At 40.6% G+C, this 18,004-nt stretch overlaps 1 protein-coding gene across 1 annotated transcript; it reads right to left on the reverse strand.

Annotated features, from left to right (window-relative positions):
* Positions 1-7,878: 7,878 nt before the first annotated feature.
* si:dkey-7j14.6 (CD20-like domain-containing protein) lies at positions 7,879-11,467 on the reverse strand. The gene is made up of 7 exons (XM_020497780.2): positions 11,185-11,467; positions 10,426-10,667; positions 10,108-10,209; positions 9,699-9,755; positions 9,243-9,428; positions 8,638-8,775; positions 7,879-8,234 (listed from the first exon to the last, which is right to left on the reverse strand). Exons 2-7 carry the CDS (start codon positions 10,624-10,626, stop codon positions 8,112-8,114), a joined length of 807 nt encoding a protein of 268 aa, XP_020353369.1. The 5' UTR covers positions 10,627-10,667; positions 11,185-11,467; the 3' UTR covers positions 7,879-8,111.
* Between the last annotated feature and the right edge of the window lie 6,537 nt (positions 11,468-18,004).

Raw genomic sequence — 18,004 nt, forward strand, 5'->3', positions numbered from 1 at the left:
AGAACTACAGCTGGTATGATGCATTATGAATCATATGATGGAAAAGGCAGCATCATGTGGTGCAAAATGCATCCTACCTGCTGTATTTCTGTATTTTGAAGGAATGCTGACAATGTAAAAAAAACAACTAATGAAACATATACCGAAAGATAGTTAAGGAAACCTTTTTCCTTTAAGGAAACTAAATACATAATTAAATACTACATCCCCTGAAGATTTTCTCAGCTATTAACTTAAGCATTGCTGTTCAATACCATTGTAGCTCAGCTGGTAGAGCATGGCGCTTGTAACTCCATGTTAGTGGGTTCGATTGCTGGGACCACACATACGTAAAATGTATGCACGAATGACGAAGTTGCTTTGGATAAAAGCATCTGCTAAATGGCATATATCATATTGTGTTGGCACGGAAATAACAGATATTCCACTGTCTCCATCTTCTCCTGGCAGTGATCACACCCAGTCAGATGTTTTGTACTGTTGAGCTTTGTGTGTCCCAGAGCCTTGTGATTCCACTTTCTTCCCATCTCTCTCGACCTGAGGACCTCCCTGCCCCCACATTTTCATGGATCTTACACAGGAGTCTTCCATTTCCCTCCCTATTCCACAACTCTTGCCATTTGTTTTTGACAACTTCTTATTAACCCATTGGCTTGTGCTTTACTGATAGACAATTTCATTCCATTTAAGTTTTATGATGTTTGAGAGCTTGCTTGGCAAGAACATCCACTTCCTCATTCCCCTGATACTCTCACAGGAGCTGGTACCCAGAGGAACCTCACAAATAGCCCCATCTGTCTCACCCTACACAGGCACTGTGAAATCTCATACAATACATCTTGTCTGCTCCATGACACAAATTAATTAAAGCTCATCAGTGCAGCACATGAGTCAGAGCAGATGACGACCCTGTCTGGCCTCACTTCCTCCACCCACTCTGCAGCCAAGAGTGGCTGCATACTTGAGCCTGGATTACATCTAGCTTTTTAAAAAGATGTCTGAGCTGCTGATGCATATTCTACACTACCATAGTCCAGTGATGATCTTAATATCGCTATATATAATGTTTTCAATGCCATTCTACCCCCCCCCCCCCCCCCCCCCCACATCATTCCTGACAGGCAATGCATCACATTCAATATTTTATTTCCTTTGATAACTACTCTGTTAATGTGTTCCGCCCATGTCATTCAAGTGTCAGACCAGATCCCCAGAAACCTAAGCATTCTCACCCTCTCCAGCATTCTCACCCTCTCCATATTTCCTCCCCAACCAGTCTGTGTTTTCTCAACTGAGAACTTGAAGCCCCACCTGTGGGACCACTGTTCAACTTCTCTGATACTTCTTGAACTCTCCTGACTTGGGGAATGGGGAATATTTCTCCCTCTCTTCCACAGTGCCCTGTCATCCGCAAACGGAGACCTCCCAATATCTGTTCTCCCCTGAGAGAATACAAAATCAATTATAATGGAGAACAACAAGTGTGACTAATCACACTTCCCTGGTGGGGTAGCATTATCTACCTCATAACTTTCTGACATTGAGCTCCCCATATACAGATTTGTATGTAATGAGGAGATGCTAATGTCTCCGCCCTAACAATGGGAGTCGTTGTCCCAAAGGCAGGTGACAAGTTTATGTTTAAATAAACCAATAGAAATGCGTTGGCCTTATTTTGGACAGATTTTTAGCAAGAGTGAAACCTTTAGCTTTGCCTTTTCCTCTATGACTGTGGTTGCACCCATGTGCCGCCCCTTTCAATGTATTATTGATCCAGTAGGTGGCGCTAAAGACCAATATTATTTTGAAGATGCTTCAGTAAAATACATTTGCCTAAAATAACCATTTGGAAAAACACAACTAAACTGTTCAAATCTACTGATACCAACAATGTAAGATATGTAAGATCTAATGTATGGAAGAATGAGATGTATTTTATTTTATTTATGTTCAGCTCCTGAGTGGTGCAGCAGTCTAAGGCACTGCATCTCAGTGCAAGAGGCATCACTACAGTCCCTGGTTTGAAACCAGGCTGTATCACATCGGGCTCTAATTGGCCCAGCGTCATCCGGGTTTGGCTGGGGTAGGCCGTCATTGTAAATAAGAATTTGTTCTTAACTGACTTGCCTAGTGAAATAAAAATTATACATTCACGCAAGTAAACATCACCATTTTAGCATAGTGTTTCTCAATCCACCATATGTCGCTCTTCCACATCTGCAATGAAAAGTGACAGAGCTAGAGCAGTGATTGTCAGACCATGAGACATCCCGAAAATCAGTCTTCTCACAAAATCAAATGTAGTGTCCGATTTTTATTTATTTTTAAGACCCCTCTATGGAAAGATGAGACTCTCACGATGACATTTTGTTCTATGACCCTCATAATCTTACTACTGATCTGCCAACTTCTGTCTGTAGTATCCAAACTGTTTTGGCTACACACTAATATGACCCCTCTGTTGGAAAGGTGAGACTCACAGACATGTACGTGTTATTTTGCTTTAGGACACCCACAGGCCTCACAGGACTCGTCTGAAGTTCCCCAGTACCAGTTGAAAAAATGTATGGAAGTATATATGGACACTGTTTAGTGACAAAATACAGAGTTAAATACATGTACAAATAAATACAAATAATAATACAAATAAATGTTCCTGATCTTTGTTATAGCTCTCAGATATAGAACAGACAGTTCAAACTTCCTTTTGATTTTTTTGTTTTGGGGGGGGCTATCTGTTGTTCCATGTAGTTCATTTGTTATTCAATGCATTTGTATGGGCCAAATACAATTTTTTATCAAATATTTTTTTACATTTTGGGGGGGATTCTTCAAGGGGTCTTAAAATTCAAAATCAAATAGCTAAATGATCCTTGGTATGACCTTCTTAAAATAATTGTATATAGCTTAGTAGAAATCCAGAGGGATTTAACTTAATGCGCTAGCTAGGTAAGACAACCACATATGACAATCAAATTGTATTGGTCACATACATATGGTGAGCAGATGTTAATTAGAGTATAGCGAAATGCTTGTGTTAATGCAGTAATATTTTGTATTTATTTTTACCTTTATTTATCAAGGCAAGTCAGTTAAGAACAAATTCTTATTTTCAATGAGAGCCAAGGAACAGTGGGTTAACTGCCTGTTCAGGGGTAGAAAAAAAGATTTGTACCTTGTCAGCTCAGGGATTTGAACTTACAACCTTACGGTTAACTAGTCCAACACTTTAACCACTACGCTACCCTGCCCTGCCACCCCAATGGAGAACAACGAAGGACCTCTAGCAAGTAATCTAACAAATTCACAACGACTACCTTATACACACAAATGTAAGGGATGAATAAGATGCAATCATTGTAAGTAAAACTTTCCTCAACAAAGCAACTTTCAGCAGAATCAGTGCCAGTAAGAAAACACAAGTGCAAGTGGTTTAGTGTAAGAAAGGCAAGCAGAACAGTAAGGTATTTGTTTTTTCCCTTTTTTTCTTGCCACTAGGCCAGAGATTTAGCCTTTATCATCATGTCTGAATGTTTCATGGCAGTGCCAACACTGTGGTGACTTCACCCTGAGTGCCAGGGAAGCACAGGGGGTCTGCAGTGCTGCTGGGAACACACAGAGGGGTGTCCGTCTCTTCCTGAGGGACCTGAGCAGGGAGGGACATATCTAATCTTAGTGAATCTAGTCACCTAATCAGAAAGTGACATCAAGGCTGCGTTTAGACAGGTAGCCCAATTCTGATATTTTTCCACTAATTGGTCTTTTGACCAATCACATCAGATCTTTTCACATCAGATACTTTTCAGAGCTGATTGGTCAAAAGACCAATTAGTGAAAAAAATAGAAAAATTGGGCTGCCTGTGTAAATGCAGCCCAAAAGTAGGTTGTGAGGAGATGGTTCTTACCTCTGGGCCGTCGGTACCCATGGTGCACAGCCCATACAGAATAACGACCACACTGATCAGCATCTTTTATTTTTTATTTTTTTATTTCACCTATATTTAACCAGGTAGGCAAGTTGAGAACAAATTCTCATTTACAATTGCGACCTGGCCAAGATAAAGCAAAGCAGTTCGACACATACAACGACACAGAGTTACACATGGAGTAAAACAAACATACAGTCAATAATACAGTATAAACAAGTCTATATGCGATGTGAGCAAATGAGGTGAGATAAGGGAGGTAAAGGCAGAAAAAGGCCATGGTGGCAAAGTAAATACAATATAGCAAGTAAAACACTGGAATGGTTGATTTGCAATGGAAGAATGTGCAAAGTAGAAATAAAAATAATAGGGTGCAAAGGAGCAAAATTAATTAATTAATTAAATACAGTAGGGAAAGAGGTAGTTGTTTGGGCTAAATTATAGGTGGGCTATGTACAGGTGCAGTAATCTGTGAGCTGCTCTGACAGTTGGTGCTTAAAGCTAGTGAGGGAGATAAGTGTTTCCAGTTTCAGAGATTTTTGTAGTTCGTTCCAGTCATTGGCAGCAGAGAACTGGAAGGAGAGGTGGCCAAAGAAAGAATTGGTTTTGGGGGTGACTAGAGAGATATACCTGCTGGAGCGTGTGCTACAGGTGGGAGATGCTATGGTGACCAGCGAGCTGAGATAAGGGGGGACTTTACCTAGCAGGGTCTTGTAGATGACATGGAGCCAGTGGGTTTGGTGACGAGTATGAAGCGAGGGCCAGCCAACGAGAGCATACAGGTCGTTTGGTGGGTAGTATATGGGGCTTTGGTGACAAAACGGATTGCACTGTGATAGACTGCATCCAATTTGTTGAGTAGGGTATTGGAGGCTATTTTGTAAATGACATTGCCAAAGTCGAGGATTGGTAGGATGGTCAGTTTTACAAGGGTATGTTTGGCAGCATGAGTGAATGATGCTTTGTTGCGAAATAGGAAGCCAATTCATAACTTTGGATTGGAGATGTTTTAAAAAAAATGTTTTTACCTTTATTTAACTAGGCAAGTCAGTTAAGAACAAATTCTTATTTTCAATGATGGCCTAGGAACAGTGGGTTAACTGCCTGTTCAGGGGCAGAATGACAGATTTGTTCCTTGTCAGCTCGGGGGTTTGAGCTTGCAGCCTTCCGACTACTAGTCCAACGCTCTAACCACTAGGCTACCCTGCCGCCCCGGCAGGTCGGGAAGGAGAGTTTACAGTCTAACCAGACACCTAAGTATTTGTAGTTGTCCACGTATTCTAAGTCAGAGCCGTCCAGAGTAGTGATGTTGGACAGGCGGGTAGGTGCAGGTAGCGATCGGTTGAAGAGCATGCATTTAGTTTTACTTGTATTTAAGAGCAATTGGAGGCCACGGAAGGAGAGTTGTATGGCATTGAAGCTTGCCTGGAGGGTTGTTAACACAGTGTCCAAAGAAGGGCCAGAAGTATACAGAATGGTGTCGTCTGCGTAGAGGTGGATCAGAGACTCACCAGCAGCAAGAGCGACCTCATTGATGTATACAGAGAAGAGAGTCGGTCCAAGAATTGAACCCTGTGGCACCCCCATAGAGACTGCCAGAGGTCCGGACAGCAGACCCTCCGATTTGACACACTGAACTCTTTCAGAGAAGTAGTTGGTGAACAAGGCGAGGCAATCATTTGAGAAACCAAGGCTGTCGAGTCTGCCGATGAGGATGTGGTGATTGACAGAGTCGAAAGCCTTGGCCAGATCAATGAATACGGCTGCACAGTAATGTCCATCTCCAGCACCAAGAAACCAATCAGAATGCCCAGCATACCGTTGATCAGGAGCGTCACAGGAAGGAAGCCGTGCAGAGACACACCACACCAGCGTCATGGTCATGTTATCAGATGCAGCAACACAGACCAATCTACATCTGGCCTTTGCTTGAATTCAGGAGTATTGAAGAAAATATCTACCACAGGGTCTCCAAAGAAATTGGAGTAGTGGTGATCCTCTTTGCAGGGGTATTTGTCCTGTTTGTAGGGTGTATGTTTGGACATACAGTGCATTCAGAATGTTCCTTGGGTCCAGTGTTCCTCCAAAGGAGTCTGTTGTGACAACTGCAAGGTGGGCAAGCCTCTATCTCCTTCACTGGACCCTTACTGACACACACTCAGTCACTCATTCAACCCCATCACTGAACACACTTCTGAATGCCTACATTTTAATCAGCTCAGGTCATTAGTCTCATTTATTATAACTATAATTCTATATGTTATAACTCTGAGTGTTATGTTCTTGTCTATTACGGTTCTATATTTTGTCACGTATGTTTTATGTGGACACCAGGAAGAGTAGCTGCTGCATGTGCAATAGCTAATAGTGATCCTAATGAACTAAACTATTACATGATCTATCACAAGAAGCTGAACAAAGGTCCAAATCATAAACTCCTTTACTGATCTACTGTCTATTTTCTCTGTCTGACCAGCTGCGTTCAGGTGGATGGATGTGTCGGCAGCCCCTGGGGGAGTGTGACCTCCCAAAGCACTGCACTGGTACCTCTCCCTACTGCCCCCCCAACGTGTTCCTGCAGAACGGCGAGCCCTGCGAGGAAGGCTCCTCCTACTGCTACAGCGGTGTCTGCGCCAGCCTCAACACACAGTGCCAGATGTTGTGGGGACCTAGTGAGTTGCACTATTGGTCAAATGTTCTGGACCCAATAACATTGGGATTGATACCACTGTGGGGAGCTAGTGGCTAGTTATTTTGAACTGAAACATTGATTTTTTTTACTTCACCTGTGGAAACAGAGGCAACATACTCTTAAAGAAAGCACAAATATATTTCCCTTGGTTGATTAATTGACTAAGGGGTTGACTGATCTTGAACCCAGAACCAAATCAACTACTTGATTTCACGAGGGGTTGACAGCGGTTGGTTGAGTTAACAGTGGTTGAACTGGACACCACCCTAGTAGCAAGCCTCTGAACTCCATCTAAACAGCTTTCTCCTACTTACCTAGAAGTACTGTGTGTGGGGTTACTGCCAGCATATACAAGAGTAATTCCACTAAAGAGGACCTACGGGATAAATAAACATCCTGAACTGTTGAATTGAATCAAAGCTTGCTCGCTCACTGTTGGGCGGGGTGAAAAAGAAAATCTTACCATAGTTAACTTAGCTAAGTATATAGGCTACTTAGAGTTAAACAGGCAATGCATGACATTTGTTGGCATGTTGTTCCTTCATAGTTTTTACAGGATACTGCAAAGGGTGTGATTGTGAATGTTACCAATTCAGTAAGCATCATCATTTGATTTGTCTTTGTATTAGTTACTCTTAAGGAAAAGAAAAGTCACCTCTGAGTAATGTGCTGCTATATTGAATCGCTCGCAACATTTTATAATAATGATACAATTTCAGATCACTTACCGTTGCCTTCTGTTAAAGTGAATGGGATAAGCAGTTTATTTTTCCAGTAACACACCCAAAGGATAGTGGTTTGTAGAATGCACTGCCTACCCTGACTGCACATCACTGGAAAAACAATGGGCAAATTTGTTTTGCATGGCCCAGTGCCCTAGGAGTGTGCTCATTTTCAACCATTCCATTGGTCCTAAAGACAATTCTCCACCCACGCAAAACAAAATCGACCAATGCAAGAACACTAGTCGACTCCTACTGATCTGTTGAGGGTGAGGCTTTTAAATCAGGGATGGATGAAATTGCATTAATCATGTCATTAATTATATTTAGCCTACAGCGCCCCGGCTTTTAGGAGCGCGCCAGTCAACATGCATTCTCAGTTGCACTTCAATCAATAATGCAAAAGATGAATGGGTGATTTGAGTGCATGTGATGTCAGGTTGGCATTTCACCTCCAGAAAAGCATTAAACAGAACCTGATGGAAATAGCGATAAGGTTATAGTGATCTGTGTAAACTACCAATGTAGACACTAACACTTGAAGAGGAAATATTACATTTATTGAATGAAAGAATAATAGTCAGAAATCAAGAGCAACTCTCCAGTAATATGAAATAGCAAAGAGTGCTACTTCATGAATTAGTAAGCACTACATTCATCAGGACAGAACCATCACCAGGACACATGACTGTTCAAATTGATAACAAAACATCGGAAACATTCGCAATGGCATCACACTTCCTAGGGTCAGGTGTATGGTATTGTTCTGCCTCAAGGAGAGTACGGTGGAGCCGGGGTGTCAGAGTCTTCAACACTGCTCAGTAAGGCCACGTCACTGTCGCTCAGGGAGGCCTGGCTGGCTCCGGTGGGGTCAGTACCAGTCTCTACCGCCACCTAGACCCAATGACAAGGTGCAGGAAAAGGAAGGATGAAGTGAGGAACTAGCACAGACTGGCATCATCTCAAACTGACCAGTCAACATGACCCATATACACTTCACGATTCTGGGGATTTGAAAGGACTGGATTGATACGTCTAAGCAATATGGTGTGAACTACCAGAGGACTAGGTGGAGCTATTCAGTTATTGTTGGTACCTAGGAGTTTACAAGAGGGGGAGGAGTCAAGAATTGTAGCAATGTTCTGTTAAACAGGCAAAATTGTTCATGCCCCGTAGCATTTGAGCTACTGTAAGACTGTGCTTTAAAAAATGTAATAAAAAGTACAGCTGCAGCACTTTCTGCTTGCTCAGACTATTAACATGATGTAAGCGATGACTGCAGCGTTCTCAAGCTTACCATTCCCCGGCCACAGCTCAGGCTGTAGTACCCACGGAGGTGAATGGATTTCCCAGAGAAGACGCAGACAGTGAGAGCCACACAGAGCTCCATCACCATCAGGACCAGTAGAATGCCCTTCACCCCATTCAAGACTGTCTGATGCACACAGAGGTAAAACAAGAGGAATAGGTGTCAAGGGTTGGGCTAACGTTTTGCATTGTAACTTTAGAAGGTTTGTTCAGGTTTCTCATCCTGGTAAAACAATAGCAACGGTATCTCGTAAATACATAACATGTTTAATAAGCCTGCAAAGACTCATTTCTCTAGCTCCTTGCAGCCTTTAATAAACTGTTTGGAAACACAGGAGACTGCTGAGGGGAGAATAGATCATTGTAATTTCCAGAACGGTGCAAATGCAATGGCATAAAACACAGAGAAACAACGTGTGTGATGTATTTGATACCATTCCAATTATTCTGCTCCAGCCATTACTACAAGCCCATCCTCCCCAATTAAGGTGCCAACAACCTTGTGTTTGAAAGGTTACTTAGTTCTCTGAAGTCGGTATAACATAATGCATACTGCAAAAGTACATGAACCAAGTCACTTCCATAAATACTTACATATAGTGTCCTAACCATAATTGTGCATTCCTTTATCCTGTTCTGGTTGGAATTGGAAGTATAGTTGTTGTCAGTGTCGGTGCAGAAACCATCTTCATGTTTCACAGTCAGAAGCATACAAATATAGGCAACCCCAGCCAGAGCCACAAGAACACTGACAACATTCACAGCCAGAGTCCCTTTAATCTGACAGGGTGTGAAATGGAGAGGAGGGGAAACGGAACAACCATTGCATGACAATGTTAGTTTGTGTTTAAAAAATATATGGACATAGGAAATCTATTAACTGTTCCAATTGGTTAGTTTTGGGTTTGTGAGTTTGTCTAGGAAAATATATCCTGTTTTACTTCCTAATAGCAAAGATTTAATTTCTGATATACATCTCAATTTATAAATCTAATAAAGTAAATTTGAAGTGCACACTGCTATTAACCACAGTCACAGTGAATGACTTACCAGACTCAAACGTGTTCCTTTCCGGGCAGCCACAGTGAGAGATCCAGAGAGGACAAACTGGAGAGTGTGAGCAACAGGAAAGAAAGACACTTTAGACCATTGACATATGAAGCTAAGGTGATGCTGACCAATCAACTGCCACATCCAATGTCACCTACTGTAGAGGTCTACACTTTATAGATAAACACAAGTTCTGCCATCTCCTGTGGGTGTGGGATGCCCTTTGGTCATGAGTGCTGATCTGAAGTCAGTTATCCTTCTTGTTCACCTACTTTTCTAGGTTACAATAGTACTACTGTAAGATAGATGACAGCAGATTCACTCTGAGGAAACATCTCTAAAATTGCATGTGTCCATGTAGCATTAAGTGTGTTGGATATTACTTGCCCCCTTGGGACCAAGAACTTACAGCAACTCCCATGAAGAGTGGGAACTGGTCATACAGGATAGGGGTGAGAAGAGCAGACAGGTTCACCACCATGCACACCAATCCAAGGACGATCTGAACAATCTGAGACAACAGTAATTCGGGGAACATTGAGTAACAATAGTGGAAATGGTAACTAATAGTGGTTCACAGTTTAGCCTAGAAGTTCTCTTCTAAATCAAATTGCCCTCAAAGGATGTTAAATATAGATCTTTACAATAGCACAGCCAATGATTGAATCTAATGGCAAATGGATGGAATGAGCACTAAAGACAAAGGACAGTAATATTCTGTTCTCACCCCAAGAGATTGTGGCTGAAGCTGCAGGAACACCCTTGTCATCTCTGACACTTTAGTGGTAGGCAGTGGCACAGCAGGGGGCACACTCTGGATCTGGGGAGTGACATTCAGAAGTGGCACTGAAGCCTTGCCATTCTCCGCCAAGTGGAAAACTTGTGACACTACCACAGTTCCATTTGCAGTGGTGATAGAGGTGGACATGGTTGATGATCCTTATGTGGGTGGTTGACTTCAACAAACACCTGCAAAGAAAACTACACACTGAAAGCTTGATACTTTAATACAGCTGCAGACATATTGTTAGTTATGACATTAAAGATAACCTAAGTTATAACCTAGGTTGTCCTTGGTATAGAAATAACAATTCAACACTAGCCTTTTGAAGAAAAAAAAATTGAGGTTTGAAGAGTAAAATGTAGGTGTACTTCAAATGACCAAAAACAGCGGTAACTAGCACAGAATGGGCCTTTCTTAGGTCTCGCAAACGGGATTTGATCGCAATGAGACTAACGTCATTGACAGGTTAAATAAATCAATACAATATTGACAACACTCAATGATTACAATATATGATTGTTTTTTCAAGACACATTTGAGTTGTACTTGGAAATCTGTGTTTTGTATTTCAATGGAAATTGAATGTAAAACTATGGAAGCTGGCACATTATTACAGTTATTAGGCCTCCAGCTGTTAACACAAATCGCCTAATCAACATTAATTTAGCCAACATTTATAACAATTCAAATTGAACAATTTACCACTTGTCCACTTTTTCCAGGTTCGGGAACAGCTAATGTACAAACACGGAAGTACTAGGCTATAATCTAGGATCCTTTTACAACGTTTACAGAGTCCTGTTGCGTCTACTCTTTCATATCATATGCCGCGTTCACAACAATTGGAAACTCGGAAATATCTGACTTCAGTCCGTTCATGACAACTGAGACTTCTGGGGAAAAACGTTTGAACTGTCAATCAACTTGGAATTCAAAGTCGGAAGCTGGAGCATCTTTCTTGAGCTGCAACTTTCCGACTTGAAGATCACTGACGTCATGATTTGACCTAGTTTTCCGAGTTCCCAGTTGGCTTGAAAGCACCAATATCACAGTTCATAAACTCAAGAGACCGCGATATTTCTGGGAACGCTTGCTTAAACAGACACACCCTCTCCCCTCAAATTTAGTTGACACTTCTGATAACGTTTCATGACGTCTGACGAGACGCAGGGTATGGAGGATATAGTTTATCAATCGAGGTTGCGACACCAGGAATAAAGTGTATCGAATTCGGGGTGCATTTTCTACCAAATGAACATGCTCGCCGATGTATCGAATCCCAACACTGCTGCTGTATTTAGCCTTGAATCGTTTTGAATGAGTTATTTTTCTTACGGTGACTGAGAGTCAGAGTTGAAAAGTATCGGGATTCATCCGACAATCCTCGTTCCTCTCAGCCTGTAAATCTGTCATCATCATCCATAACTTTTTATTATGAAAACCTGTCTCTTTTTGTCAAACCGCTCACCCTCTTCAGGATTCGAATTTATAGAAGGGTAGGCGAAATGTGTTAAGCCTAAACACCACAGGAGTTAAATATTGTTTATCTCAAATAATATACATGAATTAATTTATAAACGCTATATCAAGTTCACATCGAAAATGTAATGTTGGCGAAATTGTTTTGATTGTAAATCAAGGAAGTATTTGAAGACACAGAATTGGAGGAAAACGTGAGAACGACAAAATATACTCTTAATTGTTTGAAATCAGTGCACAAGGCACACAAGCAGGACAATTAAATAGTTTATACAATGGATCATTCAAAGACTGACATTAATTGATCAAAATGTAATTAGAGAATTCAGCTTTTGTGCCCTTAGTGAATTAAGGGTAGAATACTTGACACCACAGAGGGGCAAACAACTGAACACAAATAATTACAATTATAATTAACTGAAAATGGAGAGCAACTGATCGCTGGCTCCCACAGAATGCCCAGCTTGTAAGGAGCAGAGGACGGGGCTGACTAAGTGTTAGCCGGGCATAGGTGTCGGGCATGGACAGAGGCCCAGCCGGGCACAGGTGTGGAGATCATGAACTGAGGCCCAGCAAGGCACAGGTGTCGAGGGCACGGACAGAGGCCCAGCCGGGCATAGGTGTCAGGATCATGAACTGAGGCCCAGCTAGGCACAGGCGTGGCGTTCATAAACAGAGGCCCAGCCGGGCACAGGTGTGGAGATCATGAACTGAGGCCCAGCAAGGCACAGGTGTGGGGATCATGAACTGAGGCCCAGCAAGGCACAGGCGTGGCGTTCATAAACAGAGGCCCAGCCGGGCACAGGTGTGGAGATCATGAACTGAGGCCCAGCAAGGCACAGGTGTGGAGATCATGAACTGAGGCCCAGCAAGGCACAGGTGAGAAGATCATGTACAGAGGCCCAGCTGGGCACAGGTGTCAAGGCCATGGACAGAGAACCAGCTGGTGGTGGAGTAGTCCGTACAGGAGCGGAGGACTGATGCTGTTAGAGGTGTGAAATGGATGCTGGGACTCCTACAAAGTCATCTGATTGGCAGCATGTTTTTTTTGCATCACTCTTCATCAATGCCACCAAATACCCAGCATACCACAGAGCATTTTCAACAACCTACTTGAAGGTCTGCTTCCTCTAAAGGCTGAATTGCATCTCATGATGACCCAACAAATGTGCCTTGTTGCTGGGTTGCCAACTCTGAGCAGTACAGCCCCCCTGGCCAAATTTATCCAGAGATATATCCCTGGTTTACTCTCTTTTAGAACTATGTCTGCTGAAATGCCAAGCATCATTACAGCCAAATCCAATTTTATTCACCATATATACAGAATACAGCAGGGTGTAAACAGTACAATGAAATGCTTGCTTGTAAGCTACCTCTCAACATAGCCTTTATCATACAGCATGTCTTGGGGGTATGACATTTGTGTGTCTTTCTCATTCATCATTATTCACATTTCATCAGGACTATCTGTAATCATGGTAGCATCCACATTAATATAGAAGTGTTTAGAAACATTCTATTCTTATTTACAATAAGTGACTCCAAAATGACACAATACATTATTTGTTAGTAATTTTTATTTAAATTCTATCTATTTCTACAAAATCATCTGAAACACAACCAAAACAAAGAGCAAATATTTGTAGAGTCACAAGCTTGATGTAATCATTGCGTGCTAGGAATATGGGACCAAATACTAAACTTTTGACTACTTAAATACACAAGTGAATTTATCCCAATACTTTTGGTTCCTCTTAAATGGGGGGACTATGTAGAAAAGGTGTTGTAATAAAAAGTGCTGTAATATGGATGAAAATACCTTCAAATTAAAAGCTGACAGCCAAAGCTAATTCACACTTTAAAAATAACATTTATGGTCCATGGACTAAGGTTAGCCCGAACAGAAACGTAGGACAGGGAACTGACGAGCACAGGTGTGGAGGATAGAGGCCCAGGGGGTGGAGTAGCCCATACAGGAGTGGAGGACAGGGGACTGACTGATGCAGCTGTGGAGTGGATGCTGGTAGAGGGGATGGGAGTAGGATGAAAGGTGCCAACAAGAGGCAGGGCTGTCTCCAGCACTGGAACTGTCAGGACCTAAAATTCCACAAGCTCAACAAAGCCCTCATCATCCTCCCCTTGGACATCAGGATCACCTGTCACCAGTTCTGCAATGCCAGCCTTATAATCCTGCAGCACCAAACCAGTTAGATAGAAGAGGTACTCCAAATTAGTCCTGAAAATACACCCCGGACTGAGAATGGAATAATTCTACTTTAACATTTCACAACGAGAAATGTGTTGCTGTGTTTGTTACGGTTTTCTTCCGTTGAAAGAGAGTCGGACCAAAATGCAGCGTGGTTAGTTCGATACATATTGAAGAAAAAACCACGAACTATACAAAAACGTACCGTGAAAACCAAAACAGCCTAATACTGGTGCAAACAACTACACGACAGACATAAGGACAATCACCCACAAAACACTCAAAGAATATGGCTGCCTAAATATGGTTCCCAATCAGAGACAACGAGAATCACCTGCCTCTGATTGAGAACCGCCTCAGGCAACCATAGACTTTGCTAGAACACCCCACTAAGCCACAATCCCAAAACCTACGAAAAACCCCAATACACAAACACACCACAAAATAAACCCATGTCACACCCTGGCCTGACCAAATAAAGAAAGAAAACACAAAATACTAAGACCAGGGCGTGACAGTGTTGCTGTTTGTAAAAGCTGCATTATATTATTAATTACATTAAAAGTATATTGCCATTACCAGTGTATTTGCATGGAAAAGTGTAAGGAACCATATGTTCCACAGAACAGAATTCATCCTATTTCTTTAGACTTGAGAAATTTCACTCTAAAAATAACACTATCTATAAGTTAAACATTGATGGTGTTAATACAGATGACCAAAAATAAATAGCTAAATCCTGTAGCAATTTTTACAGAAAATTGTATAGCTCAACGTACTGTCAGGAATCCACAGATATGTTTTTTTTAAACTCACTGAATAATGTTCACTTTATCAGTGATATAGAATCTAAACAGTGTGATGAACCCATCAAAGTTGAAGAGATTAGTCTTTCAAACATCTAAAGAACAATAAATCACCAGGTGTTGATGGAATTACATCAGAATTTTACTAATTATTTTCTGAACAAGTAGCTCCCTTCCTATTTGAAGTCTTTTTTAGAGAGTATTAAAAACAATGTTCTCCCTCCTACAATGAGTTAGGGGTTAATAACACTGATACATAAGCCTAAAAATGAAGTGCTGCTTATCGATAACTGGTGTCCAATTTGTCTTCTTAATAATGACTATAAGATATTAGCCTTACTACTTGCAAAAATAATTAAAGAAGTCCTGGATGAAATCATTGATGAAACACAGTCTGGCTTCATGAGGAACAGACATATTTCTAACCATGTCAGACTAGTATTAGACATGTTTGACTACTCAGACCTAATAACTGAGGATAGCTTCATATTATTTTTTAGATTTTTATAAAGAATTCGACACAGTAGAGCACCACTCCCTTGAGAGACTTGGCTTTGGGGATTTTTTTCTGTAAGGCTATTAAGACTCTCTATGCAAATGGTAACAGCTCTAGATTTGAGTTAAATAGGAATTAGGTTGTTCTATCTCTCCATACCTGTTTTTATTAATCACCCAACTTCTTGCAAATTGGTCCTGTACAAGGTCCTGTAAAATTGGTCCTGTAAATAATGGTCCTGTACAAGGTATTTCCATAGCTGGTAAAGAAATTATTATAAGCCAGCTGGCTGACGATACTACACTTTTTCTGAAAGAAGCTAACCAAATTCCCATATCGATCAATATGATACAATCCTTTTCCAAAGTGTCTGGTCTATATCTTAACATTAATAAATGTGAACTCATAGCTGTCAAAGATTGTGTGACACCTTCATATTATGGTATTCCAGTAAAAGAAGAACTTACATATTTAGGCAGAACCATTACAAAGGATCAGAAGTCTAGAGGCTTACTAAATTGAAACCCTCTTATTAAAAAAATTAAAAGGTAGGGTCCTAATAACCAAGGCTGAAGGTATCTCTAGACTAACATATGGCGCGCTCTCTTTATATCTTGACAGTAAAATGAGCAAGGAGACAGACTAGATGCTTTTCAACTTTCTGTGGAGAAACCGTACCCATTACATTAGGAAAACTGATGTAATGAACACTTATGCGTATGGTGTGCTAAATTTTCTGGACTTTACTACCTTAAATAATACTTTTAAGATCAATTGGATAAAACAATTCCTAAGAAGACCCACTTCTATGTGGAATTGTATTCCTCATGTATTCTCTACTTTTGGTGGCCTTAACTTCATGTTGGTTTGCAATTATAATATTGACAAAGTTCCAGTGGAAATTTCTGCTTTTCATTGGCAGGTTTTCTTGTCATGGTCCTTAATTTATAAACACAATTTTTCTCCACACAGATATTATATATGGAATAATCGGGATATATTGTATAAAAATACTTCTTTGTTTTTAGAATATTGGTTCCGAAATAATATCCTATTGGTGAGCCAACTGGTAAATGAAGAGGGTCCTTTACTCAGTTATAAAGAATTCTCATCACTTTACAAGGTCCCTGTAACACCTAAAGATTTTGCAATTGTTTTAGATGCCATTCCCTCAGGTGTTGTTCTGTTATTCAGGAACGTGTCAAGACCTGACCCTCAGAGCCTACCTTCTATTGACCCTGTTGACTCATCAGTAGGAAAGATTTGTTTCTCTTTTGGTCCATTCAACAACAAAGCGATACGAACCTTGTTTCAGCAGGATGTTGTAAACCTTATGTCATGCCTCATTGGAATGTATTTATTGATAATACCTGTTGGGAAAAGGTTTGGATGTTGCCACAAAATTAAGGAAGTTTCCTTTTAAATTATTCATAAATATTATCCTGCCAACCACTATATGAATAAGTTTAAGGAAAACATCAACTCAAATTGCTCCTTTTGTAATGACCACCCAGAAACAGTGTTGCATCTTTTTTGGCATTGACATCAGTAGATTTATAATTGAACAGTTTCATAAACGTCTTACACTATTGTGGAGAGATGTGCTGCTTGGATTCTTTACCTACAATAGGAATAAGCTGAAACATTTTAATGTAATTCATTTCATTATTCTCTTGGCCAAATTTCATATTCACAAATGTAAATTTACAAACAAAAAAACACATTTTCTTACCCTACAAAAATAATTGAACTGTTTTTTTAAAGACCATTAAGTACTCTACTAACCAAAAAGCTGTTAGAATTATAAGTATGTCCCTTAAGGTCTTTGTGTAATGTGATATTGTACCCCCTAGCTCAATTGTCCAATGTATATAATCTATATATACTTGTGTTCCCTCATGTACTCTCTGTATTGATTTGTCGTTTAAAAAAAAATTAAGTAAAAAAAAAGAAAGTTTTCAGTAGCTTGTGGGTGCTTTATATGCAGTTGCATGTCTACTTATATCAACTATATAATTATTATTATAAACTGGGTGGTTCGAGCCCTGAATGCTGATTGACTGACACCCGTGGTATACAGTGATATACCACAGCTATGTTAAACATGTATTTTTACTGCTTTAATTACGTTGGTAAGCAGTTTATAATAGCAATAACGCTTCGAACACACCGACTGTTTTTGCGTTTTGATACACCAGAAGTACATTCATTTCCAATGGAACGCTGCGTGTGCCTTGCAGCATTGCGTTGTAGAGGCAGTTGCAGTGCGTTCTGTGTGGTGCATACTTTGGATTTTGGAATGTATGCATCAAATTGCATGTGTAAACTTGACAGAAAGTATGTGAATGTTGAATTTTGTTGCACACATATCCAGTAATGAAAATGTGGGATAACATAAAAACAGTTTGACTGTAGAATTTCTTTGCATGTGTTATTCATTTATTTGCCAAGTATAATATTTATTCGATGACATCCACAAATGAATTGTGAGAGCCTATAATATAATTTCCCCGCAAAATGCAGTTTTGGAGCGAA

The sequence above is a fragment of the Oncorhynchus kisutch genome, linkage group LG2 (assembly GCF_002021735.2).
Source record: "Oncorhynchus kisutch isolate 150728-3 linkage group LG2, Okis_V2, whole genome shotgun sequence".
Lineage (NCBI taxonomy): Eukaryota > Metazoa > Chordata > Actinopteri > Salmoniformes > Salmonidae > Oncorhynchus > Oncorhynchus kisutch.

What these genes read in the sequence shown, in the direction of transcription:
- si:dkey-7j14.6 (XM_020497780.2), bottom strand. Translation starts at nt 10,626, where the DNA reads ATGTCCACCTCTATCACCACTGCAAATGGAACTGTGGTAGTGTCACAA. An exon ending in TTCAGCCACAATCTCTTGGG is followed by an intron (nt 10,210 to 10,425) that starts GTGAGAACAGAA and finishes CTGTTGTCTCAG; the next exon opens with ATTGTTCAGATCGTCCTTGG. An exon ending in TTATGGTTAGGACACTATAT is followed by an intron (nt 8,776 to 9,242) that starts GTAAGTATTTAT and finishes TGTGTGCATCAG; the next exon opens with ACAGTCTTGAATGGGGTGAA.